This window comes from Coffea arabica, chromosome 4e (genome assembly GCF_036785885.1).
Source record: "Coffea arabica cultivar ET-39 chromosome 4e, Coffea Arabica ET-39 HiFi, whole genome shotgun sequence".
NCBI classification, from domain to species: Eukaryota; Viridiplantae; Streptophyta; class Magnoliopsida; order Gentianales; family Rubiaceae; genus Coffea; species Coffea arabica.
Genome location: NC_092317.1, coordinates 3,489,492 through 3,515,560, shown reverse-complemented (window position 1 = coordinate 3,515,560; position 26,069 = coordinate 3,489,492). Strand labels below are relative to the sequence as shown.

The 26,069-nt window shown below is 36.4% G+C and overlaps 2 protein-coding genes across 4 annotated transcripts; one reads left to right on the top strand and one right to left on the bottom strand.

The window, feature by feature from the left end:
• Positions 1 to 7,473: 7,473 nt before the first annotated feature.
• On the top strand, positions 7,474 to 14,646 carry LOC113742126 (topless-related protein 1-like). Its single transcript, XM_027269844.2, has 26 exons — positions 7,474 to 7,594; positions 8,198 to 8,342; positions 8,489 to 8,668; positions 8,761 to 8,874; positions 8,957 to 9,115; positions 9,212 to 9,389; positions 9,475 to 9,598; positions 9,682 to 9,788; positions 9,885 to 10,050; positions 10,162 to 10,271; positions 10,383 to 10,452; positions 10,542 to 10,615; positions 10,688 to 10,783; positions 10,882 to 10,977; positions 11,065 to 11,192; positions 11,307 to 11,541; positions 11,652 to 11,810; positions 11,914 to 12,000; positions 12,191 to 12,337; positions 12,467 to 12,577; positions 12,659 to 12,838; positions 12,930 to 13,058; positions 13,143 to 13,238; positions 13,564 to 13,752; positions 13,828 to 13,994; positions 14,092 to 14,646. Exons 2-26 carry the CDS (start codon positions 8,263 to 8,265, stop codon positions 14,300 to 14,302), a joined length of 3,393 nt encoding a protein of 1,130 aa, XP_027125645.1. The 5' UTR covers positions 7,474 to 7,594; positions 8,198 to 8,262; the 3' UTR covers positions 14,303 to 14,646.
• A 480-nt stretch (positions 14,647 to 15,126) lies between these two features.
• On the bottom strand, positions 15,127 to 25,020 carry LOC113742127 (uncharacterized). 3 transcript variants are annotated; one of them, XM_027269845.2, is made up of 16 exons: positions 24,878 to 25,020; positions 23,370 to 23,670; positions 23,151 to 23,279; positions 22,837 to 23,044; positions 22,169 to 22,315; positions 20,295 to 20,369; positions 19,961 to 20,032; positions 18,766 to 18,837; positions 18,340 to 18,411; positions 18,142 to 18,213; positions 17,942 to 18,013; positions 17,537 to 17,608; positions 16,978 to 17,121; positions 16,418 to 16,489; positions 15,717 to 15,863; positions 15,127 to 15,636 (listed from the first exon to the last, which is right to left on the bottom strand). In XM_027269845.2, exons 2-16 carry the CDS (start codon positions 23,565 to 23,567, stop codon positions 15,452 to 15,454), a joined length of 1,737 nt encoding a protein of 578 aa, XP_027125646.1. In that variant the 5' UTR covers positions 23,568 to 23,670; positions 24,878 to 25,020; the 3' UTR covers positions 15,127 to 15,451. The 3 variants fall into 3 exon arrangements, with proteins under 3 accessions (XP_027125646.1, XP_071903307.1, XP_071903306.1); XM_072047206.1 differs by lacking the exon at positions 16,978 to 17,121; XM_072047205.1 differs by lacking the exon at positions 20,295 to 20,369.
• Between the last annotated feature and the right edge of the window lie 1,049 nt (positions 25,021 to 26,069).

Here is a 26,069-nt window from a genome sequence, read left to right as displayed (position 1 = left end):
TGAATGTTTGTTTTCAACAGTAAAACTTGAATTTCTCTTGCCAAAGTATTGACATTTGACAGCGACACCTCGAAAGTTGAAATGTGCTACACGAAAGTGTAGAAGAGATAATGGCAGTCAATTACCGATCATAAACATGCACATTTGCGGCATCCTTAATAATTTTTCCTGTCGATAGTGCTTAGACAAACAAGTACGGATGAAGAAGAAAAGTGCACCAAGGACAAGTTGGCAATTCAAAGCACCAATAACTTTTTTTTTTTTGACACAATAGATTTTATGTTATAATTATTTCTATTTTATACTATATTTTATACTAAAAGGAGGAGAACCTAGATAGGTCAAGAAAAACTCGATAAATCACTATTTTTTAAGAAAGTTTGAATATTAGAATGTAAGTCAAAAGATTTGATCCGTTGATCTACGATCAAGTAGAGTTTTAAAACTCATTTGATAGCCAACTACTCTAACATAACAGTAGTTAAATAACACAACTCCGCTAATTTGTTGAACTCTTAAATATCATGAAATTGGTTATGCAAAAGTTTTATGGAATTTACCTAAACTACTAGAGACGATAGTTTCATTCTATTACCTTGAGGATTGAGAGAATAAAAGTGCTACCGCCTGCCATTCCTTGTATTAATTACTACTAGATCCGAAATTAAACTTGTTCTGATTTTACCTCTCGTGGTTAATTAAACTCGAAATTCTTTGCTAGTATTAAGGATCAGAACATTAAAAAGAGACGGATGGATGACTGGGAATTTTGAATTTGACCAAGAACAAATGTCAGCTCTATTTGTTTCCCCTGAAAAATTCTCTCGACCATGATTTTAGTTTCAACACCTAATAATCTCTTTCGTACTGCCCCCGGTCCCACCAGCGGAAAAAAAAAATTTTTTTTTTGGGCTAGAGGCCACCGCCCGACTTAGATTACCCGTCCTTTTAAAAGCCAAGATCGTGAATTAATGGTCACAGCAAGGAAAGGAAAATATGCCCGTTTTGCCATCCAATTATGATGGTCCCTGGTTCCCAAAAACATATAGTATATCTACGTGTGTGTGTGATGGTCCCTCGGTCTTTTCCTGTGTCTAGTAATGGAAAATAAATGTGCCCTTAATTTGAATTTTTGGGGAAAAAAAATGTCGCATAGGCACCGGTGGTTGGTTAATGCTTGAGAACGTGACAATCAATGGATGATGATGATTAAGACATCCGCTGTTGATGAGACCATTTACTGTTTCCCCAAACGACAAAACAAATTGATGATATATCTTTTCCAATTTTTCGCTGTACTGGAAAACATTACCTCATTCACAGTTTGTTTTTTGTGCCTTCAACTTTCAACACAATGACGATTGATATAATTGAAAGCAATATGTGAACAGAACAATGTGTGAATGAATTTCGAAACCTGGCTAATTACCTTCTCTGTACGAGAAACATACAACACAACGTTGTACCAAGAAAATCGTCCTTTTCTGGAAGGGCAAAAAATAAAATAAAATAAAATAGTCACGCATGCTCAGCCTCTACAATTTCCTTCAGGACTCATACTGCATGTACATAAAAACAAGAACAAAATAATTATTTCAAAAAATTTTATAGGACAGCAGTATATCACTTTTCATCCTCTCTGTGATTTGCATAATAATATAAATTATTATAGGCAATACTATTACCATGAAAAAATTTTAAAATGTTTATTTTTTAAAAAATTAAAAAAATTTGATTCCAGTTGTCACTAAATATCAAGACGTGTCGATAGATCACGTTTTTCCGAGACTATAGCTCATTTATGAAATTTCTCATATAACTGAGGTGCACCTGTGGAAGAACAGACAGAGGAAATTATAAAAAAAAAAAGACTTTTCCACCCAAGGAAGCAAAAGAGCACAAGTGAAAGATATTGATGGAGGAAGGGCTGCTAATTGTGGTGGAGACTGGAGAGTATGTATGAGAGTCAGCAATTGACAAGGCCATGAGCCATGAGGTAACTTGATCAAGTGGTGGAGTATTTAAACGGTTAAACGTACCTTTTCAGGCGACCATCTTCATCTTGTATTTTCTTTCGGGAGTACTACTTGTCTACTTCTTTATTATTATTTTTTTCAATTTTGGGACTGTGAACACGTGGGGACCGCTCCACCTCCTTCAGCAGAAAGGACAAGTCATATTATTATGGCGTAAGTCCACTTTCGGAGTTTCACACTTCCAAGTTCCAATAATACTCCAAAATTGAATTTAAGTAAATAATGCACTGTCCGACACTGACACCTTAATATGCTCTCTCTCTCTCCCCTTTAAATACTACGACTATACCACTGCTGCAGAGGAGAGGATTTTACCAAAATAGCGTACGTTTTTCACTTTCTCGTGCTATGATCTTGTTTTATGTCATTTTCCAGACGTTACCAGCTTTTGTGTTGAATATGTATCGTCTCATTTTTTCGAGATGACTTCTCTTGGGACTGGGGAAAGCGATGTGTAACGTAACTTTGAATGAACTTTCTCGTGAGATTGGCATTCCGATCCACACCTACCGCTTATAAAAGCGACCTTATATAGTAGGATCTAGAATTTGCTACCCTTATTTGTCATTCTAAACTTGTCCTTTAAATTTAGTAACTTATCACTTAAGTACGCATGATTGAGGAAGCTCGAGAGGCGCAAACAACTCTGCAATTACCTTTTTTTTTTTTGCCCTTTTCTTTTAATAAATATAGGGTTTGATTAAGAGGTGTGTGATGAAATTACCCATTTGTTTACAACAATGCAATTAATTCGAAAATGTATCTAAATATAGAAACATAATATATTTATATGGCGAGTTTGATATTAACTAATGCCTAATAAATGGAGTGCAAATGAATCATGTCTAGTCGAATTTTGATATAATCGAGTCGAATCGAGATTTAGAGTGCGTTTGATAAAATTGAAATTTGAATACATTAAATTATTAAATTGTTAAGTATTAAATTTAATATATTTTAGTGGATATCACATTCAGTGATAAGTGAATAGTTTATCACTTAATTTTGGGAGCAAGTTTTACTTAGAAAATTCAGTGTCACTTAATTAAACCATATGTTTAATTTTTTGTTATAAAAAATATGTTAAGATTTGAATTCATTAAATTTAAGCGTTAAAATAAGTTATCAAACAGGGCCTTAGTTTTATCAAGCAATATGGACGAGCTCTCAATGTAAAATTCAAACTCGAGTTTGACTCAAATTCAAGTCGAGCTTGAGTTTTTTTTTTAAAAAAATAATTATTTTGTTTTTTTAAAAATGAATAAAAATATAATTATTTACCAACTAATAAAATATTAGGTCATATATGTAATTATACTATTAAAATAAAAAATAAAATGTATACATATATATATATATATATATATATATAATATCAAGCCAACTTACAAATTAATGAGTTGAGTATTTTTGAGTTCAAGTTTTACTTTTGATTCAACTCGAATTCAAATCAAAATTTGATTCGAATTGCTCGCGAGCATTCATCCCTACTAATAAATCTTAACAAATACATCATATTTTCATTAAATTTGACAATTACTGCTATGCTTCTCTAGTTTAGAGTTAAAATTTGGCATGAAACAAAACCTTTTTGTTTCCTCTAACATTTTATAGATTGAAATTGTAAAATTGAATACAAAAAATTTCCTAAAAATTAATTACGTCTTAGAATAAAAGCCAGTGTATTAGAATTATCCATTTGAAGGTAAAATATCTAAGTATAAAGTAATGTAGATTTTTAGATTACCTCAACTTTCGTTTGTCAAAAGGAAAAAAGAAAAAGAAGAAGAAATATATTAAAATAATTAATAAATTATAAATTGAAATACCGTCCAAGTTATATATGCAATAGTAATATGGAATACCACCATCTCAATTGAATAGGTGATATAATTTGCTTTGTCCTCAGTCCTCACTCGTTTAAACTGTACAGAACTCGTCACTTGCTGTCCTATTTCTCAAGTTAGATAAATGCCGACAACCTAATTTGAGATTATCCTGATTCATCACTTCCCAATTTGAAGGATAAATCTACAGGATAGACTTTGAACGCAACATAAATTTTACTGCTGCCCTGGCGTCTTTGGATTGTTGGTATTCGTTTGTTGGCATTACTTAATTATTGACGTGCACGACTATTATTAGACTCAAGTTAAAATAGCCAATTATTTATGTAATCACAAGAAATTCAAAAAAAAAGAAAAAACACATTAGACTCAGCCTGATAAGAAAAGAATCCCTTGCAATGCAACGGAGTTTAAAACTTCAATGATGTGTTGGTCTTCAAATGGGAAATGGGCAGTTGGGGCATTCGCTTTCAATTTTCTTTTTCCCAGATACTTATCGGATGTCGCAGTCACGTGCATTGCACAGCAAACCAAACACGTCGCAATCCGACAAAGTGTATCAGATTAGAAACAAGGAAAATATTGGTTTGGATGTAAATGTAAGGAAAACACGTCCAAATAAGGCTGCCACGTCATCCAGACAAGAGTTTGCTAATGAAGTGCCTGGCTTAATCCGGAATAATAATGAAATGCCTCGTCCAGCCCGTTGTTGGATTTGGGATGCTAGTCACACAACACGCGACAGCATACACTACAAATGTTAAGCATTTACTTTAATTAATTTAACTAGTGGGAACATTAGTCCGATAATTATCAATTCCTTAACGACTTCTATTTACGGTTCATTCCTTTTCTTTCTTCTTCTCCTTTAGGAGTATAAGAATTGGAGTCTTTTCTTGAATTAGAAAAAAAAATAAATGCACGCGTAGATTCTACACCGTTTTCCGTCTCGTTGGATTTGCAATATATATGCCAAAGATCAGAAATTTTAGATATGATTACCATAATTGGCATAGAGTTAATGATTAATACCAAATAAAAATCATAAAGTATATGATACAATATTTTCTTATTTCGTATCGTGGGACGGGAAATAACCACACCAACAAAAAGGGTAATTCAATATAAAAATCCTCACATTTTAATTCTAAGCGTACAAAATTAACATATTTGCAAATAAAATTTAGCTTTAGACCCATTTTTATTTTAAATTTTTTCTTGGTTATCATGTTTCCTAGAAGAATCCATGCAATTGACACAATGGAAATAAGTATAAAAGTCTTTAGGAATCTATTCGCCTGAAATATTACATCCTACACCTCACGCAAGTCCGTTTCCTTAATCAGAGCTTTAAGAGGCATCTAATCCCTACCGATCGAAGACAAAGTACATATTTAGTTGCTTTAACGAACAAATACTACTGTTAAAACTTGCGAATGACCAGATCCATTGGCTTCAAAACTTTTAACGGGTAAAAAAGAGCTTTGAAACCTGCATTGCTGAAGTGTGAGACAACGATGATCAGGTCTAGAATCTCTAGATTGGATGTCATGATTCGGACGAGATGGACCACTGTCAAAACATTTCCCTAGTCCCCACCCACCTACAGCTCCAGCATCAATCCTTAAAATTTGACATGAAAGCTGTCCACTTACATAGCAACACGAAATTGCCATTACATCAATCAAACAAAGAAATCAAAACAAAAGAAAAAGAAAGACGGAAAGTGCCATAACATTCATGGCCTAACTTGAAGAGTCACGACATTGGACAAGCGCAAATTTTCGGTAGCAATTATGGTTCATGGTGTTGGGCAGACGAAGGTTGTATCACAGAAACAATCCCTCCGTCCCACTTTGATAATCCTGATTATTTTTTCACACAATTTAAAAAAAAATAGTTAACTTTATTGGAACAATCAATTTAGGTAGCTATTTTCCTAAAATACCCTCACATTAATTAGAGTATAACTTTATGAGAACTTGAATTGATAGTAAAAAAAGAATCAACTCTCATTAAATGGGGTAGGTTTATAGTAACAACAACTTACATTGAATAAGGGTATTTTAGGAAAATTAAAATACAACTACATTCTTCAATTGGAAACTGGACTACAATTTGGAACAGACGAACAAGAAAAACATGACTATCAAAGTGGGACGGAGGGAATATTTAATTATCCTTCAAGAATTCAATTTTTAAAAATAGTAGTGTGATTTGATTGTGATGTTTGTGTTTATTTTTTTTAATTTTATCTCTATAAATTTAAAATTTTAATTTAAATGGTAACATACATATGATTAGAAAGAATGATTATATTGGAAAGAGAGGTTAAAAGATACTTTTACTTTTTCAACATAACAAATGTTTTGGGACATTCCAAAATGAAAAGCATAACACTTTGAATGGGATGGAGTGAGTAACTAAAAGATAAATTTTTTTGAAAAAACAAGGTGATTAAAATTTACGAAATAAATTATTTTATCTGAAATCATCTCAATCCGAACAAACCCCCTTGGCTTTGTAGTGTATTTAAATTTTTTTTTTTCAATCTTTGATCTCGAGTCTCTTGACGTTTTGCACTAAAAACAGATAAAGCACATGTCCAGAAGGGATGGCATAGATGACTCGTACAACTCTTGAATTTTCCTTCCTTCTTGGATACATCATTTATGTCAATTTGTTAAAGGACAAATCATTTTCATCCCCTTCTCCTCTTCCTTTTTTTCTTTCTTTCTTTCTTTCAGCAAAGACATCTCTCCATGCAGGATGCAACATTCATCGGGCTAGAGTGTAGTTCAAAAGCCTCCACGTGCGCGTGGACAAAATATCAAGACAATAATATACTCATACCTTTAATCAGTGGTCTGACCTTTTCCTCCTTTAGATTATCCATGACTCATTAATTGGAAAGAACAAGCAGTACTTAATAGTGATGAGACGCTAAAGTGACACGGTGTACTGACTCGGTATTTTCCCATAGAAAACGTTTGCAAGTCCTCTGTTCTCGTTTGTGGAAAATCCTCTCGTCAGAATATCGGCGAAAAATTGCTTTTGCATCTGCTGTCGTTTTCGCCAGTGCATCTCGTGTTATAATAAAGACAAGAGAATTCAATGGCAAAGTCTTGTAATTTGCGGTCAAAACTGGACCAATTATTTTTGAAGCGCGTCACCGAGAAACCTTTGTAACTTTAAAGCGGAAGGGATCTATAATTATCTGAGCCAGAGCCAGAGCCAGAGCCATAGCCACTGTCCGAATTATTACTCCCAGCTTCTCAGCTGCAGGCATTCCTTACTTCACAACCCTCGATTCACAGCCCCAATAAACGGTCCGCAGTTTCATCCAACGGCTCAGAATTTGCTGACGTACGTCAATAAAGTACGGTCCACGTTTTTTATGTTTACAACTTAAGGGAGACAGCTCTTAGCTGAAGATTCCAAGCCGATTGAGTCAGACAAAATGTAGCCGGCTCAGTGGGGCCCACAGTACTTGAACTTATTATAAGCACAGTTCCAGATACTGATAAGCAGCAGGGCTTATCACTATCACCTTGCTTGACTTATCTGCCTATAAAAATGAACATTTGCTAAACAAAACTCAGGTCTTATTTTAATTTCTCCAAGATTGGGAAGTGAGATAAAGTAGAGATAGAAGCTCTCCAGCAGAAATAGGACTTTTGATCCCTGTCCGAGTTCCTGTTCTGGTTTAAGGTAGAAGTTTTCTGAATCTTTGTTACTATGTCGTATATGTACAACTGTGTTTTTTCTTTTTTAAAAATCTTTTACTTTCTTCTCATCCTCTGTTCTATATTATGGATGAGAAGTCTTGACTTGCTTTTTGGGTTCTTCATTTGCGTCCTCTTTTCTTTTTTCATCTTGGATTCCAAGGTGTTTTAAAGCAACTTTCATTTCTCTGATCCGTTAAAGTTGAAGTCTTTATTTTTCTTTTTGCTTTTCTTTTTCCTGCTCAACCTTTCCACTTGTATTTGTCGGTGCATGCTGAAAGCTGTATGATGATGATCTTGTGCTGTCTTGTTTTCCTCTATTTTGGATTGCAGATCAGTTCTATGATCTGACTTGGGTTATTTTTCTCTTTGGGCAAGAGGAGTTGAGGTTAAAGGAGGGACCTTTATTTTGGGCAAGGACAAGTTAAATCTTATGATTATTTTATTAGAGTTTAGAAGGTTGTGTCCCGCAATAATTAAATGCTTGGACCCGCTAATTAACAAAGTCTTAGTGGCACTGACCTATTATTTAATTAATTAATTTATTTGCATAGGTATGATATTGTAAATCAATTTGTGGGTTTTGCAGATCTGCTATGATCTTAGCTGTTTATTGTGGCTCTGGTGTTTGAAGCCAAAGGTAGCTTGATAACAATGACATCACTCAGCAGAGAACTTGTGTTCTTGATCTTACAGTTTCTGGATGAGGAAAAGTTCAAGGAGACAGTCCACAAGTAGGTGGTCTTTTGCATTTATCATAAATATACACGTGTGTATTCTTTTTTTTTTTTTTTTTTAATATGCTTCTTTTTTTTGCATGTATTTATTTTGAGCATTTTTCCAATGAAATGGTAATAATTATGGAGTTTTCTGATGATAGGCTTGAACAAGAATCTGGGTTTTTCTTTAACATGAAATACTTTGAGGATGAAGTACATAATGGTAATTGGGATGACGTTGAGAAGTACCTCTCTGGTTTCACAAAAGTTGATGATAACCGCTATTCAATGAAGATCTTCTTTGAGATCAGAAAGCAGAAATATCTTGAGGCATTGGATAAGTAAGCTTGTGGTTGCTAGTAAATGTCAAATTATTAGCGTAAAAATGATCGCTTTTCGTGGTGTATTCATGTGAAATGATGTTTGTTTGCAGGCATGACCGGACCAAGGCTGTTGAAATTCTTGTTAAGGATCTTAAAGTCTTTGCTTCCTTTAACGAAGAACTTTTTAAGGAGATAACTCAGCTGCTGACACTGGAGAACTTTAGGCAAGTATTAACTCACAACATTTTTGTATAGTTTATTTGTTAATTTTGCAATATCTACTAAGTTGGGTTTCCATTGTTTTAGAGAGAATGAGCAGCTTTCCAAATATGGAGATACTAAATCAGCCCGAGCAATTATGCTGGTTGAGCTCAAGAAGCTTATTGAAGCAAATCCCCTATTTCGTGATAAATTGCAGTTTCCTAACCTTAAAAATTCCAGGTTACGGACTCTTATTAATCAAAGGTAAACTTTTGCTTGGGCTTAAACGTTCAGTTCAAGTGCCAGAGCTTTAACGTTAATATGGAAGTCGTCATGACTGGCACTGTGGGCATATTGCAGCTTAAATTGGCAGCACCAACTTTGTAAAAACCCCAGGCCAAATCCAGACATTAAAACTCTTTTTGTTGACCACTCTTGTGGACAAGCAAATGGTGCTCGTGCTCCCTCTCCTGCAGGCAATCCCTTGCTTGGATCAGTACCAAAAGCTGGGGGTTTTCCTCCTCTTGGCATACATGGGGTTAGTATTCTGAACCCATTCAGCAATTATTAATTTTTCTCATTCTCACTTATTGTACTTATTTTCTATTGGGTAATATTTTCAGCCCTTTCAACCTACTCCAGCACCAGTTCCAGCTCCTCTTGCTGGGTGGATGTCTAATCCACCTGCAGTTACTCATCCAGCTGTTTCCGGTGGACCTATAGGTATTGGTGCTCCACCTGTGCCAGGTAAATATTTTTAAACTTCAACATGTCAAGTATACTTCTAGTAGAATTCTTCACAAGAAAAAATTTTCCATTGCCCTGTGTAGCCGTTCTTAAGCATCCTAGGACTCCGCCAGCAACTTCTGTGGACTACCCATCTGGAGATTCTGATCAATTAAGCAAAAGAACAAGGCCTATAAGTTTGACTGAAGAGGTAGCTCATTGAATCCAATACATTTTCCTTTCTGAGTTTAGCTTTTAAGAGTACCATATGGTATGTCATCCTTTATGCTGTGTTCAACATGTGCAGGTAAATCTTCCAGTCAATGTGCTGCCAGTGTCATTTCCTGGACATGGTCATAGTCAAGCATTTAGTGTTCCTGATGATTTGCCAAAGACTCTGGCACGAACTCTGAATCAAGGATCATCTCCTATGAGCATGGACTTTCATCCTATCCAACAGACTCTACTCCTAGGTATGGTTGCGGTGATTCCTCCCCAAAACAACTTGGATCCGGGATGTTTGCTTGGTGATCATGCTGTATTTCCTGATGATTGATTTAAATTCATGTAATCTGATGCAACAGTGGGTACCAATGTGGGGGATATTGGACTTTGGGAAGTTGGCTCCAGGAAGAGATTGATACTAAGGAACTTCAAAGTTTGGGACCTGAGTGCATGTACTATGCCTCTGCAGGTCAGATTGTTTACTGTGTTATAAACAGGCCATTGCTTTTTTGTGAATTTACTTTAGCTTAATGACATTGTCGCATCTCTCCAAAAATTGATGCATTCTTGTTGATTTCAGGCTGCTCTAGTGAAAGATCCTCATGTCTCAGTTAACCGTGTGATTTGGAGCCCTGATGGATCTTTATTTGGTAAGGATTTGATTTTTTTTTAAAAATTTTTACATTGAATTTTGAGACACAAGTCTGATGTATTTTTTTTCCCTTTTTCTCTTAAATAGGAGTTGCATATTCAAGGCACATTGTACAAATATACTCTTATCATGGCAATGATGATATTCGACAGCATTTGGAGGTATATTATGAGAATAATTTAAACCTTGTCAGTCCATTATTGTTCAACTTGCACTGATCTATGCCTTTCCAGATTGATGCTCATGTAGGTGGAGTCAATGATCTAGCATTCTCTCACCCCCACAAGCAGCTTTGCGTGATAACATGTGGTGATGACAAGACAATTAAGGTTGGTTTGACATTGATAGGTTTTCCTTTTGCTGTCATGGAGTTGTAATGGTTGGTAGTTGATTATTTGAAACTTCCTCTCGTCCTTGATGATCTTAGGTTTGGGATGCGGCAAGTGGTTCAAAACAATATACCTTTGAAGGTCATGAGGCTCCAGTTTATTCTGTGTGCCCCCACTACAAAGAAAATATTCAGGTAGTAAAGCTATTAAATGTCATATTTCTATTGATTATTCTAAGCCCCAGGAGCATCAGCTTACTTGTGTCTTTATTTTTATTTCAGTTTATCTTTTCAACAGCCCTAGATGGGAAAATTAAAGCATGGTTATATGATAATATGGGATCACGAGTTGACTATGATGCGCCTGGCCGTTGGTGTACAACAATGGCCTATAGTGCTGATGGAACGAGGTTAAGCTCATTAATTATGTTTAATATATTCCAGAATCTTCCACAATTATACTGAAAGCTTTTCATTGTCTTTTTTTCCATATTCCTTTGTTGGTCGGATTGATTGCTTTCCAGGCTTTTTTCTTGTGGGACCAGCAAAGATGGGGAATCCCACATTGTTGAATGGAATGAAAGTGAAGGTGCTGTGAAGAGGACATACCAAGGCTTTCGAAAACGTTCGCTGGGTGTTGTGCAGTTTGATACAACTAGGAACCGATTTTTGGCAGCTGGTGATGATTTCTCCGTCAAGTTTTGGGATATGGACAATGTTCAACTTCTGACAACTATTGATGCTGATGGAGGTCTCCCAGTAAGTCTTTTCTTTTTTTCTTTTAGATCTTCCTGATATGTTAAAGCTGGAATAATCATGACTGTGCTACAAGTTTGGACTAACTCTCCATTCCTTTTCCCTCATCAAAGGCAAGCCCTCGAATCAGGTTCAATAAAGAGGGTATCCTGTTGGCTGTTTCTACCAATGAAAATGGGATCAAAATTCTAGCAAATAATGATGGTCTTCGATTGCTGCGAACATTTGAAAATCTTGCTTATGATGCATCACAAGCTGAGGCTGCAACCAAGGTGGTATATATATGTATTTGCATGTATCTTTGCTAGCTAAATATTAACCTGAATCTTGAAAGAACCATGACTTGAGAATGTGCTATATTTTCATATCCTACAGCCCTCGTTGAATCCAATAGCAGCGGCAGCTACTAATAGTTCAGGACTTGCAGACAGGGTAGCCTCTGTTGTCAGTATTTCTGCAGTGGTTTGTATCTATGGACACTTCAACTATTAATCTCCAAATTGAATATTTTAATGATCTTTGGAATCAGTAACTACTGTTATAAGGAGCATTCATCCCTTGGTAAACTAAACCATCTAGACGTGAGACATATCATGTTGCTTGCAAATTCAAGCATTTGACATCTCTGGTGGCGTGTGAATTATTTCATTAGAATGGAGAATCAAGAAACCTGGGAGATGTCAAACCTCGACTCAATGAAGAAACAAATGACAAATCCAAAATTTGGAGGCTCACCGAAATTAGTGAACCTTCTCAGTGCCGGTCATTGAAGCTCCCAGAGAATCTGAGGGTGACAAAGGTCCTTCCCACCACAACAGTTCTTACTCATTGTCTTGTTTCATATATATATCAGTTTCTCAATAAGCTCCCCGTTGTGTTGGTCATATAAAGTCTCACTGATTGAGAGCTCTGTCATTTGCCTTGCCAGATATCAAGATTGATGTATACAAATTCAGGTAGTGCCATTTTAGCATTGGCATCAAATGCCATTCATCTGCTCTGGAAATGGCAGAGAAATGACCGTAATTCAAGTGGCAAGGTATAAGAAACTCAAAATTACCTCTTTCAGTGGTCATTTGGAATTTGAAATCTTAGTGACAAACTGTTGTTTCATCTGTAGGCAACTGCCAGTACGTCCCCTCAATTATGGCAACCAGCAAGTGGCATATTAATGACAAATGATGTAATTGATTCGAGTCCTGAGGAGGCTATACACTGCTTTGCACTGTCTAAGAATGATTCTTATGTGATGTCAGCGTCAGGAGGAAAAATATCCCTGTTCAATATGATGACATTTAAGGTGCGAAATGCTTATAAATTGTCGTCCTTGAATGCTATCATACATGCTCATTGCTCATTTGACTAATCTCAGTTTCTTCTGGACAATGCAGACAATGACAACTTTCATGCCTCCACCTCCTGCAGCTACTTTCTTAGCATTTCATCCTCAAGATAACAACATTATTGCTATTGGCATGGATGACTCCACTATTCAGATATACAACGTTCGTGTAGATGAGGTGTGTAGACATGCTTTTCTACTGTATCCTTGTGACTCTAGTGAATAAGTCTGTAATGAAATAATTCCGTTTCTGTTGGTGCAGGTGAAAAGCAAGCTAAAAGGCCATTCTAAAAGAATTACTGGCCTTGCTTTCTCCCATGTACTAAATGTGTTAGTCTCATCAGGAGCAGATGCGCAGGTTAACAACTATTCTGTATCCTGCAGCCATTTAGTTCTTGTGATGGAACTGTTTTGCAATTGTTCCTGCTAAATTAAATAAAGAAATCAGGCTGGACGCTCTGCATGGTTGGGTCTAACAAGCCAACCATGCAAATGTCATTAACTTCAAGTGCCTGGCTTAGTGTGCTTTTTCTTTGTTGCATGGAATTCCCTGATTCCCATTGGATTTGATTCTCAAAATAGCCTTCTTGAAACCATTCTATTAGCAGTGATTGAATTCTGAATCACTACTGACTGATGTCTGATTCTGTTCTGATTTTTTAACTAATTATGTTGCTATGCAGCTATGTGTGTGGAACTCGGATGGATGGGAAAAGCAAAAGGCTAGATTTTTGCAAATTCCTTCAGGCAGGACACCTATGGCACAATCGGACACTCGTGTGCAGTTCCATCAGGATCAGATTCACTTCCTGGTTGTCCACGAGACTCAGCTTGCCATATATGAGACAACAAAACTGGAATGTGTCAAGCAGGTAAGTTGCCGATTCATGTAAACTCAGCTGTTGAACTTCCCTCTGCTATCAGGCTGATATTTTTATTCCTTATAGTGGCTCCCACGAGAATCTGGTGCTCCAATTTCTCATGCAACATTCTCTTGCGATAGCCAGCTGGTGTATGCCAGCTTCTTAGATGCTGCAGTGTGCGTGTTCACAGCAACTCACTTACAAATGAGATGTCGTATAAGTCCTCCTGCTTATCTTCCCAACAGTATAAGGTACTCCTGCAGTATGCATATTAGTGTAAATAATTCTCTGCGTTTCATACTTCTGCTGTGTATTAATCATTTCCAAAAATTCTCACTTCCTGTGCAGCAACTCCAATGTCCAGCCACTTGTAATTGCTGCACATCCACAGGATCCAAACCAGTTTGCTATTGGTTTATCAGATGGTGCGGTCCATGTTTTTGAGCCCCTTGAATCTGATGGCAGATGGGGTGTCCCTCCACTGGTCGATAATGGATCTGCAAGCAGTTTACCAGCGAGTGCAGCTGGAGGCTCAAGCTCTGATCAGGCGCAGAGATGACTGGATAGATGGGGAAATGCCAATTTTACCTGGTTTTGTTTCTTGGCAAGCTCCATTCTGTTGCACAACAAGTAGAAAAATTTGAATCCCTTAAATGGTTGATTTCAACTATTACTCAAGAGCCCAGCTCAGCGTGGAAATTCTGCTCGAGCAGATGCCACCTTCTTTGTCAGATTTGTTTTTGGCTGGTTGCATAGCATTAGTCCGACAGTTGCTGAGTTTGCTCATAAATAATTTTTTCATTTTTCATGTGCAGTTTATTTATTTGCCTTTTGTGTATTTGGGTATGTGGAAAAGATCTTTAACAGTAAATCAAGATGTGGCCTAAACAAATCTTCAAGTTTTTTATGCATCTTATATTTACTTTCAACCCTCATAAACGTTGAGGTTTTAGTGGCAGTAGAGGAACACACACACTCTCTCCAAAGTCATCCGCCCCATTTGGCATCTCCTCTCGTATTTGTTGGGAAACAGAAGGGAAAGGTGATTGTCAACCCAAATCAGGTACCCGGGCAATTGTGTTTGTCCAACACTCCAAGGTTTGCCGTTTCATAGTTCTAACCACAAACTCCCCAGCAATTGCCGCCATCGTTGCAAATAGACAAGCCCGAGTACATGTAATAGCCTCACCAAACGTCAATTGCAGCTTCTTGGGCACCAGACACCAGTACACCGTCCTGCCATTTTTTGAGTTCACCAGACACCAGTACATTGTTCTGGCCGAGAGTTACTCAGAAAGACTGGTAATCAGTGGAACGTTTTTGCCAGAGCTACAAGCTACCTAATAATCACAAGGATAGCAACTACGAAAATTAATTCGAGAATTTACAAAAGTGTTCCATAAATTATAGTTTCTTGATTGTAAATGCTTACATGATTATTTCAAGAAAACAAACCTTGCCAAGGAAGCTTATTTACAATTCTTTCATACTAACTGCACGATGCGAAAGAAAGCTTCACATATGGCAGCATAAGAGAGTATGTTCTGGACACCCAACAAAAGACAACTTAACAGCAACTCCAGAATCTAGGATATGTACAGTTCAACAAATGCAAGATTTATTCACTCATCATTCACAGGAGCACTCCATCACTGACTAGATTCTAGATATTCACAATAAATCTGGTTGTCCAGGAGGGAGCCCGGTGCTATTCTGGCCGAAAGTTCACCAGATTTGGGAGGTGAGTTGCCTGCAGTTTCTTTAAATCATTTGCAGTTACCTTGCAGGACTCTAAGGTAAGGGACTTCAAATTCTTAAGTGGCTTCAGATGCTGCAATCCAGCACTCGTTACACGAGAATTCGAGACATTCAAAGAGACAAGTTGTGTCAACCCTGCATTTACAAGATATTGTAAGAAGTCAAACTTGTTAGCAAAGGATAGCAGTGAAAGTAATACGGTTACACCAAACTACCAGAAATTGCTTCCAATGATTTATCAGTCAGGTGGCTGTTCTGGGAAAGATTTAGAAGCGCAAGTGAAGTGAGATCTTTGATATTCTTCACTCCTGCGTCAGTTAATCCTCCTCCACAAATTTCTAGCGAACGAAGGTTTCTGAAACCTGTATTATGAAAATAACGAAGGAAGCATATGTCAAAGGCCAAAAGCTAAACAAAGAAAGTGGTGCTCTCAAGAACACCCCGCTCTGCCCCAAATGAAAACCCACAAAAAGAAAAACAAGAAAAGGTCTGCAGTTTAAACCAGTCAAAACACACTTTCTTTTCACCCAGGAGAAAGGAGAATCCAGACAACTTAGGAGATTACACAACTAACAGTATATGCCAAAGATTCTTTGTTAGAAAACTGTAAGCCAGCACGAAAAATCCATATTATAAGGTAAAGCTTGCAACATTCAAAAACCAGACAGACGGGGAAAAATTTAACAAAAAAGAAAGACGAAAGAGAAAAAAAATTAACCGCTCAATCCTATTTCCATTAAGATGCAGAATTAGCATCCTGCGGAGGCCAGATAAATTAAATAAGCAATCCATGAGTATTGTATTCATGTCTCAATCTCCTATATAAAACCAGAAAAAGAAGAAGAAAAAGAAGGTTGAAGGAAAACACTATAACTGAAACCCAGAGGAAATTAAGAAAGTACCACTACCCACATACATTTTAAATAATTCGTTCCAGAATCAGTGATTCGAGCTCCAAATAGATCCAAATGAGTCAATCCAGTCAAACCTGAATCAATCAAGAAAGAAAGTTTATAATAAAAGTCAAAAGCATTTAGAGGAGCAATATTTTGCTGAATAATCCTTGCTATCAGCTAATTTATTGGAATTTCTGTGCTACAATATTAATTCAGATTTGAGACCATATTGAAAGCACAAAATTCATTTCCTATGGAAAATATTATCAATAAGAATCCAAACAAACCTAGATCCAGATTTCAGCTCAAAGAGAAATTTTAGAAAACATGGTACCAAGCATATAGCAAGATGGGAAATTCTGGAATCTAATAAACTCCATAGCAAAAAGCACCATTAAGATATAACCCCCTAAAAACTGGAAGGCAACTTAATAAAACTAGTTGGTCACAAGCAGCCGGTCAACAAAGAACGCAGACATGGAAATTAGTTCTGACATAAACAGATGATGATGGAAGTCTGTGCATATTTCCTAGAGGAAGTATGGGAAAGTGAAGATAATAACCACCCAGAATTACTTACTGGTGAGAGCTGCAAGGCCAGTATCAGTAATTTGGCGAGCATCCAAATTAAGTGACCTCAGACATGATAATCCAGATAACTTTCTAAGCCCACCATCAGTGACAACAGTAAATGATAGGTTCAAACTCTCCAAATTGCCTAATCCTACAAAGTGATAAATAATAATACTAATATGAGTAGTCAATACAAGTATAATAGTAATCATAAATCATGTACTTGGCACTATATAACTTTCCAAATTTACCTAACCAACTCCCTTCCCCATGGGGGGTCCATCGGGGGAAGAGAGAAGGGGGGAGGATATTTAAAAAAAAGAAAAAGAAAATAAAAAGAGGCTTAACATTATCGTGGAAGTATATCGACTAATATAGCAAGCAGCACAAAACAAGCACTAACAAAAGTTAAGATTTGAAACACAGAACAGATTGGTCTGTCAAATTCAAACTAGATAAAGATCAACACCCAATTTTTCAAGCGTATACATGCTTGCAGCTTTGACCAAAATTTCACCAGTTTTCTTGCACCCTCTCATTTAGTAACAAGAAGGAAAATGTCTAACCAGAAAGATGACGCAATCCACTGCTTCCCACTTCAGTATCAGACAACTCTAAACATTTCAAACGACTAAGGCCTGAAAATTTAACACCAAAATGACTAAGTCAACATTTAGAATTAGCATCAGCAGATAGAAAATAATTGGAAAAAATAAAAACAAAAATAACGATGGTTAGACACGTTAAATTAGGTCAACAACAATGGCTTGGAACAAGGATCCAAATGTCATGCAAACAGGGATATGCATCAGTTACCATTATGTTCATTGCATAATCGATCTGCTATTATCCTGATACCAAGATGATACCGGTGCATGAAAATCATATCTTCCTATTTCTGATATCTTGGTACCATGCAGCAAGTAATGACCAACAAAGAGTAACAATAACTTGCAACATACAACACTAACCTGCCAAGTTAACCAGCCCTTCATCACGAATACTACAAGAATCCAGGTTCAAGCTCTCCAAATTTGTTAAACCTGTTTAAACTATGGATAAGTATATATGATATTTCCAAATATTTTCATCTTTAGGCCCCACTAAATTTAAAAATATGCCAAAAGCAAGAAGCGAAGACAAAAAGTCAAAGAGCTGGGGGGGGGGAGACCTTTTAAATATACCAAGATAGCATCCGAGATCTCATTGAACCCTAAATTCAGTACTTTCAGAGCCTGCAGCCCTAAATATCACAAAGACAGAATTCAAGAAGATGTTAAAAACATCACATGATAAGACTTCATAGTCAATAAAATCCTTTGATTTAAGAGGAAAAAAAAGAGTCAACAATCGAAGTGTTTCAACTCACTTGAAAATTTGTCACATCCATCATCAGCCAAATTACATCTGCTTAAATTTAAATATAAGAGGGCACCAAGGGCTGCATGAACAAGCAAACAAAGAATTGATATTTTAACACAAATGACAATAACAACATGCTTCATCTGATGCCAACAAGTTTCATAAACTCAGCAGGAGGAGGCAAAATGACAAAACAAATGTTCTCAACAATGAAGTATCTACCCAAATACAGAAAATCACCAATTCATACATACATAAAGATTCTTTCAGAAATCAAGTAAAAACAATCTATTAAATGGGAAAGACATTTCAACTGATCAACTCAAGATGGTATAACTTCAAAAAGTAGGACCTGCTGATTAGTGAATAAGAGCATCAAAGGGGTTAGTAAAAAACATACATAAATTCCAGATAATCAAAGCAGAATATGAACCTGAAAGAGACTCTAAGCATGCTGCAGTAACTGGGCAACCCTCCATGTTCAGCAATTCAAGCTTGTGCAATGCTGCAATGCAAACAGATATCTCAACAGAAGTCAAAGAAGATTGTACAAATGCATGAATATTAGCTGAAAGATAGGCAGTTCAAATAGCAACTGGCTTTGGTATCTGGTGCAAATATGATTCAGAATGACAAATACATTACTGAAAGGACCATGCTAAAAGATGTATGCTTGAAGAGTCCTGTGGATGACTCGTGCTTCCAAACGGGTACCCCATAAAAAAAATAATTTATTGAAAGTCAATAAAAACCAGTTGACAGATTGACAAGAAAATCTTCCTGAGAGATTACCTTTTACAAACTGAACTGTACCCTCAGTAAATATTTTTAACTAGTGCCTTACACTGAAATGCCTAAAACGTACATACTCCTCACGGATAGCAAAAACTCTTTAAAAAAAGACCGGAAAAAACAATTACATGGAGATCCTAAATCCAATTTTCTGACCAAAATCACATAAGAGCCATGATAGCAATAAACGACAACTTTCCAAGACAGTTCTGCTTAACCCACTGGGGCTCGTGTTGTTGATTTTTACGAAGCGTGTCCCAGGATTAGATCCCTCTATACTATTTAAAAGCCATCATAAACCCCATCTTTGAGTTCCCCTGGGCACCATAATGTTGAACAAATTTCTCCTTTTGACACTAATCAAAATCCTACACTTAGTTAGTTCTGTCTTGATACTCTCTTACATAGAATCAAATACAGCCTAGTGGACAAGATTTTTATCTTTTGTCTTTCAATTGGACTGGATTTTCAAATCTGAAAGCTCCCATCCAAGGTTCTTCCTTCCCTGCACCCTTCCTGGAAGAAATGTTTTTAGAGAAATCATTCAAGAACAAACCTGCAGACCTCAGCCAATATTGATATCTCTATCTAAGACAAACATATGGAGCATTTGAGTTTCACATCATTATTGGTAAGAATAAAGTTTGCTCAAATTTGATAAGAAATTTAAGCACAAATAAAACTTCTGCCAAAGCAATACAGCTATAAATATACACTAGCTGTAATACAAATCTAAAGTTCTTAAAGAAAGATAAAAACCAAGACCACTGTACCTTTCAAAAAATTTATACAAATCTAAAGTTCTTAAAGAAAGATAAAAACCAAGACCACTGTACCTTTCAAAAAATTTACACCATGATCTGTGACTTTACTGGATGAAATTTGTAAAGCTTTCAAATTTGCAAGTCCTGAAATAAAAAAAGTCCAGAATGATTTGAGATTAGCACATATGATCACATACCAAAAGCACTTTCTACTGCAACTGATCAGGTAAACTAGTCTAAATCAGAGCTCCATTAAAAATCACATCAGACGTTACTTAGCACAACAGAAAATTATATCATGCACTACTTGGCATCTTTTCAGCAATTTTTTCAGTCACTGTAAAGAGTCACCATCCATTCCCATTCATTTCCTACTCATCCAGAGGTTTTACAGGATAAGAGTTACCTTGGAGAGGCTTCATGTCAGTATCTGTAATACAATTGCAACAATTGATATTAAGAGACTCAAGCTTGGTTAAACCTGCCAAGAGTGAATTAAGGTTGTCTCAGCATCGTTAGCCCATTCTCAAAAACACTATAAATATAAGAACCTATTTATATTAAGATAAATTAGAAGAAGGATGATTCTGACAAATTGTCCCAGCAGGAGTTACTATACCCCATCTGCTTTCAAGTGCTTAAATAAGTCGAGAAAAACTACAGGAGAGGATGAAAATTATAAAACCTTTAATAAATTAGTAATCTCCCATTCACAGCTTTAGAAAACATCCTTTGTCCTACATTTTCAGGAAAAAAAGAAAGACATGGAGATGAGATCAGATTCATCAAATATCTGATGCTGTCTCCCTTTGAGAGCGAATAGGCATGAGTAAGAACTAACATTCTTCTCCAGGGGCCTACCCAGTTAACATCCAAATTTCTGCATTATCCATCAATCTTAAGTCACTGTTACGACACATGCACACAGTGGCACACAGTGTGGGCCCTTTTTGGTGATGCATTACCAAGTCACTCTCAGAACCCAAAATGGCAAACCTAGTATACACAGTTCTCATGTAAAGGTACCTAAAGGTCTTTTCCAATTCAAGGAAGCTCTTTTCCAATTTCCAAGATCATAGCATACAAAATAAACGGACAAGGTTCTAGAGGGATGGAACAGTCATGTTCGGGGAAATCAATAGCCCCAAGATCCTCAACCATGAAATAAGTTCTTTTGATAGAACCATAGTCTAGTATAAGGAGCAACGTTTTAGGTGGGAAAAACAATCAAATCTCTGGAAGCAGTAATAGCTCCAAGATTACTATTAACATAAAATAGGTACTTTTGAGATGATATTTGTCTACTGGTGATAAGTTCTTATCCAATAGAAGTAGAACCAAAACCAACCTCGTTGTGCAAGCACACATATTTGTCTCCCTCTGCTGATTACAACTATTCTAGCATGGCAAAGTTTACCCCTCCAGAGCTGATGAAACAAAACCAAGAACACCTAATTTAATTATTATGCTTATGTATTTCCTTTAAAAATAAAACATTTTAAGGATTTCTAAAGTTTATCAATCAAGAAGCTCACAAGAAGCTTTATTATACAAATACCAGTGCATAAAAACGTAGCAACTTTTTCAATTCAAGGTGAAACATTAATGGCTAATGTCCTTCAAGGATGGCAGAGATACTTCTACAAGGAGAATCCCTTCACTAAAATTTTAGTTCTATCCAACATAAAAAGATGGATTGAACGATACATCTGACTCTCGGTGATGCCATAGTTCTTTCTTCTTCACACAATTATTTTAAAAACTAGCCCATAAAGCACAACATCAGGTTCTCAAAATGGTTTTCCTTTATACAGTCTGCACGAAGGACCCTCACCTAGGTAGTGACTTTATTCTGCTGAGAAAAATTGTTGGAAACATAAAACTTAAGAGTGTACCATATATACTGAGCAAAATGGAATGTAAGATGTACTATTGAGAGGGAAGGAAGAGAGAAACCCAGATAATACCCTAGATAATCATTGCCTAAAACCAAGGTCTTTGCACATGCCTTCAACAAGTGATCTTTTCTATAAAACAAAAAGAAAAGCACTATGAATGCCTTTTCTCAACCCAGAAGTTGGCAAATACTTATTGTCACATCAAAAAATCTGCTAGCTTATCCAGCAATAGAAATGGTGCACAAAGAAGACAAGCCCCATATTGAATCATAGGGTTGAAACCTTTTATTCTAAATCTAAGAAACATACAAGCTGTCCTTATCAGAATTCAATCTAAGTGCAGCAGATTAGTTCTCTAATCAAAGCAAAACAAGGAACAAACCTTTAAGATGAACAAGACCTCCATGGATCTTTGGGCATCTTTCAAGGTCCAACTTCACTAGGTTAACCAAACCAGATAAGGCACTCATTCCTTGAGCTGTAATCATGTTGTTTCTCCTGAAACTCAGGGTCGTCATGTTTGAAAGACCTGATAATTTGAACCAAAAGCACATAGATTAATCACTCGGGGACCAAGATATAATCCTGAGAGATTATATGTTCTGTTAATGCATAAAACGAAGAAAATGATTGCTGATAAGAGAAATTCAGAGCTACAGCTGCTTTACCCAGTTCGGCATTAAGCAATGTACACTCCATTAGAAGTCAGGTAAAAGTATTCTAAGAACAACAAATCATTCAGAGAAATAAGTAACATTCAGGCACCTATGGACTGTAAGAATTAGACCGATTTCCCTACTTAGTACTCCATAAGCACAATTCCCATAATTTTTTACTGAGCATTTAAAACCTTAGAATCAACTCCATGCTAAGCCTCTAGACCAAGAAAATTAAATGTGCCTGTATGTGCACACTGATGCACAGAAAAGAAGCTAGCCAATTTCATCTACATTCACTGGGCAGGGGGAAAAGGAGGTGCATCATGGGAGTATTTCTTAACAGATCAATGAAGATGTGACAAATAACCCAAGGCTAGGAAGGAAACCACACCAGAGATATGTGCCATCCCATTGTCTGAAATCTTATCACAATAATTAAAATTCAACGCTTGAAGGCCTGTGCAGTCTTTGAGGTGGCTCAAGCCAGCATCAGTAACATCTGAACCACTGAAATCCACAGAAAGTAAAGATGAACCCTGTGAAGCAATCATGTCCATCCAACTGTCATTGAATCCTGGGTATTCCCCCAAATTCAAATCCTGCCAAGTACAATATAGATGCTCTCAAGTCTGCCAAACTGCCTAATACCCAAAAAACAAAAATCATTGCAGCAATTCCCACTTCAACAAATGGAAGTTCAACTACCTGAAGAGCACAATCTCGAAAAGCTTGAAGAATGACATCATTTAAACGTTGTGAATAGACCAACTCATCAAATATCTGTTGACTTACATCCCTTGGCAACATAGAGAAGGAACCGTAGTTATGGATGGCCTGTAATAGCACAAAGCAGAATAATCAATCCCTTCGATAACATATGTTCAAGATTTTCCGCAATAAAAGCTTATTAATAAAAATACATACTTCACAAATTTTGTAAGTACACAACTCCATGAGAGATGGGCTTTTCCCTATCCCCTGTTTAACATCTGACAAAGATCGCGAAAATGAGGATCCAAGCCATTTTGAACTTCCACTTTTGCAGTATCTCCCAGAAAATCCTCTGTGTATGTTGTCCTCATCAACCTGCTGGTCTCGTTTTCTGGAACAAGCTCCTCCCATTTATAAATATCTTATAATCTTTAATGCCAGTGTGCCAGCATATAAGCAAAAATTAACTCATATAATGGCCAACTTGTTGGGAATGCATTCTAGTACTGCATCCCTGCAGGACAAAACAGAAGAAAAACATGCTTAAACGAGGATGCTGGGCACAGAGAGACAAACACATCCCCAAAAAAAAAAACAATAAAAAAAGCAAACATTTACTTTAAAAGCATGGAAATATATCTTGCCTCAGTTTCCATTTTGACATACTATTAGATATCCATATTGAACAATAGAAGAACAATGAGATTAGACCACTATAATGACATAAATTTCTTGAAGCAGGGAGCTGTATCGACCAGGCTACTGTATGAAAGAAGCATTTCCACTGATGATGCTCAAATCTTTTTTTGGTTAAAGAGTTAACTAATCAAATTCTGCCTCTCTGCTCATCTGTTGGAGCTTTAAAGTCACAGTTCAAGAGTCTACGAGCATCCAGAAGAGTAAGTGTCTATTAAAAGGTCGCAATTCTACAACACACGAATACCACGCAACTAAAATATCCATAAAACCAAAAGGGAATTCCTGTTCATAAACACAAAGAAACTTACTTAAATATAAGAAACACTTATATTTTGCTCAAATGCAAGAGTAGCAGACAATTTCCATAAGGGTGCTTCCAGTTTAAGTTACAAAACTTCAATTTTTCTTCACAATTAATTAATTCTGCTAAAAATCTAGCAGGTAAGGCGAAAGGATAGTTGAGAGCTAGCTAAGCACCCATTATAACTCTCATAACATACTATATATTTTCTACCCCTAATAAAATCACCGCCAAAGAAGCCGACTTTACCCTTTCCTCTCCATTCTGCACCCCTCCTGGCTCCTGCCCCACTAAGACAAATATATAGACTTCTCCTGAGTGTTGAAACCTCAAAATTTTTAAAAATAAAAAGTAAAAAATTCGAAAAAGATTAAAAGGAGCAAACTAGAATTCAAGACACAGAATTTTCATATTTTTTTTCGAGGAATTAAACCCAAAAGGCAAAGCTTTTGAAATCAACACATGCCCATGATTACAATCCAACTACTAAACTCCCCTGAAACAGTTAAACACTTCAGTCTTCGAGTACAGTATAGCATGAGAATAAAGTCCAAAACTTTAAGCAATCTCTCTTAAACAATTTGCATAATTAAGGAAAAAAAAATTTAAAAAAAGCAACAACAAGAACAACAACAACAACAACAAACGAACACGATCAACTCATAAAAATATCTTTTTTTTTAATGACCGTCGAGACAGAGAACAGGGATTAAAGCTAAACCTCGTGTTAATCATATGAATGATGATGATGATGATCACTCCAAATCACGAGCCAGGAAAAACAAAAAAGACAAAGTAATTTGTGATTATATTTGTTCTGTACGAGTGTGTTGTCTTTGCTGATAGTGCGTGAGTGTGTGAAGAAATATGATGATGAAAGTGGCAGAGGCCAGAGAGCAGAAGAAGAAGAAGAAGAAGAAGAAGCGTACAAGGGTAGTGCTGAAGCCGAGCCTCAGCTTTGGCGCCACGTGGTAAGGCTGAGGTTTGGAGTTAGGTGATTACGGGTGAGGCTTTTTCCAACTTTGTCCCCTTATTTTTTTCATTTAGACTTTATACCCTAAACTTTTCTTTCATATACTTTGCGCCCCTAAATTTGATCAACATTTTAATTTGGTTGAATTACTGGTAGCGTTATGTTAATGAGACGGCAAACATGTAACGCCCGTGACAATAACCCACATAGAAGTCCTCAATTTGTGTTCATACTTATAACAAGTTCTCCTAATAAATTCATGTAAACTAATAATATATATATTTTTTTTTTATCAAAACTATCGAACATTAAACTAATTATTAGAGAGTCGAGTGAGTCAATTTCAAACCCTCTTGGCTCCCCAAAGTGTGAGAGTACGGCTCTGGGAAAGTTTCAAAATAAAAAGATGCCAGGGAACTCAAATAGGACAAATACAAAAATTTGCATTTAACATAAATGATTAAGGTGCAAAATAGAAAACAAGAAAAGCTTTGAGGTACAAATTTAGATTTAGTCACTTGGGGTGATTAGATAAGACTTTGGGACGTGGTGCCGAAGGGGGCGGGGGGGTTTTGGGTGGGTCCCATTTGAGGTATAGGGATTTTTGTTTCCCTCGTTCTTTCTTTCTTTCTTTGTTTCCGGCCTGCTTTATCCTTTCGGGCTCGGATATTTGGGTCCACTTGTGGAAGATTGTTTACGCAATGTTTCTTGGTAATTTGTTAAATGGTGTTTAATTAAGGCCTTGTTTGGATTGCCGGTTTCTGTCGAAAAATTATGTCGTTTTTCGTGATCACATTTTCCTATTACCTTTTTCCCTCACATATATCAAATCGCTACAGTAATTTTTCCATGAAAAATCACGAAAAATGCAATCCAAACACAACCTAAGTTTTAATCATTACCATGATCCTTGATCATCACAGCGTTATCATCATTTGAC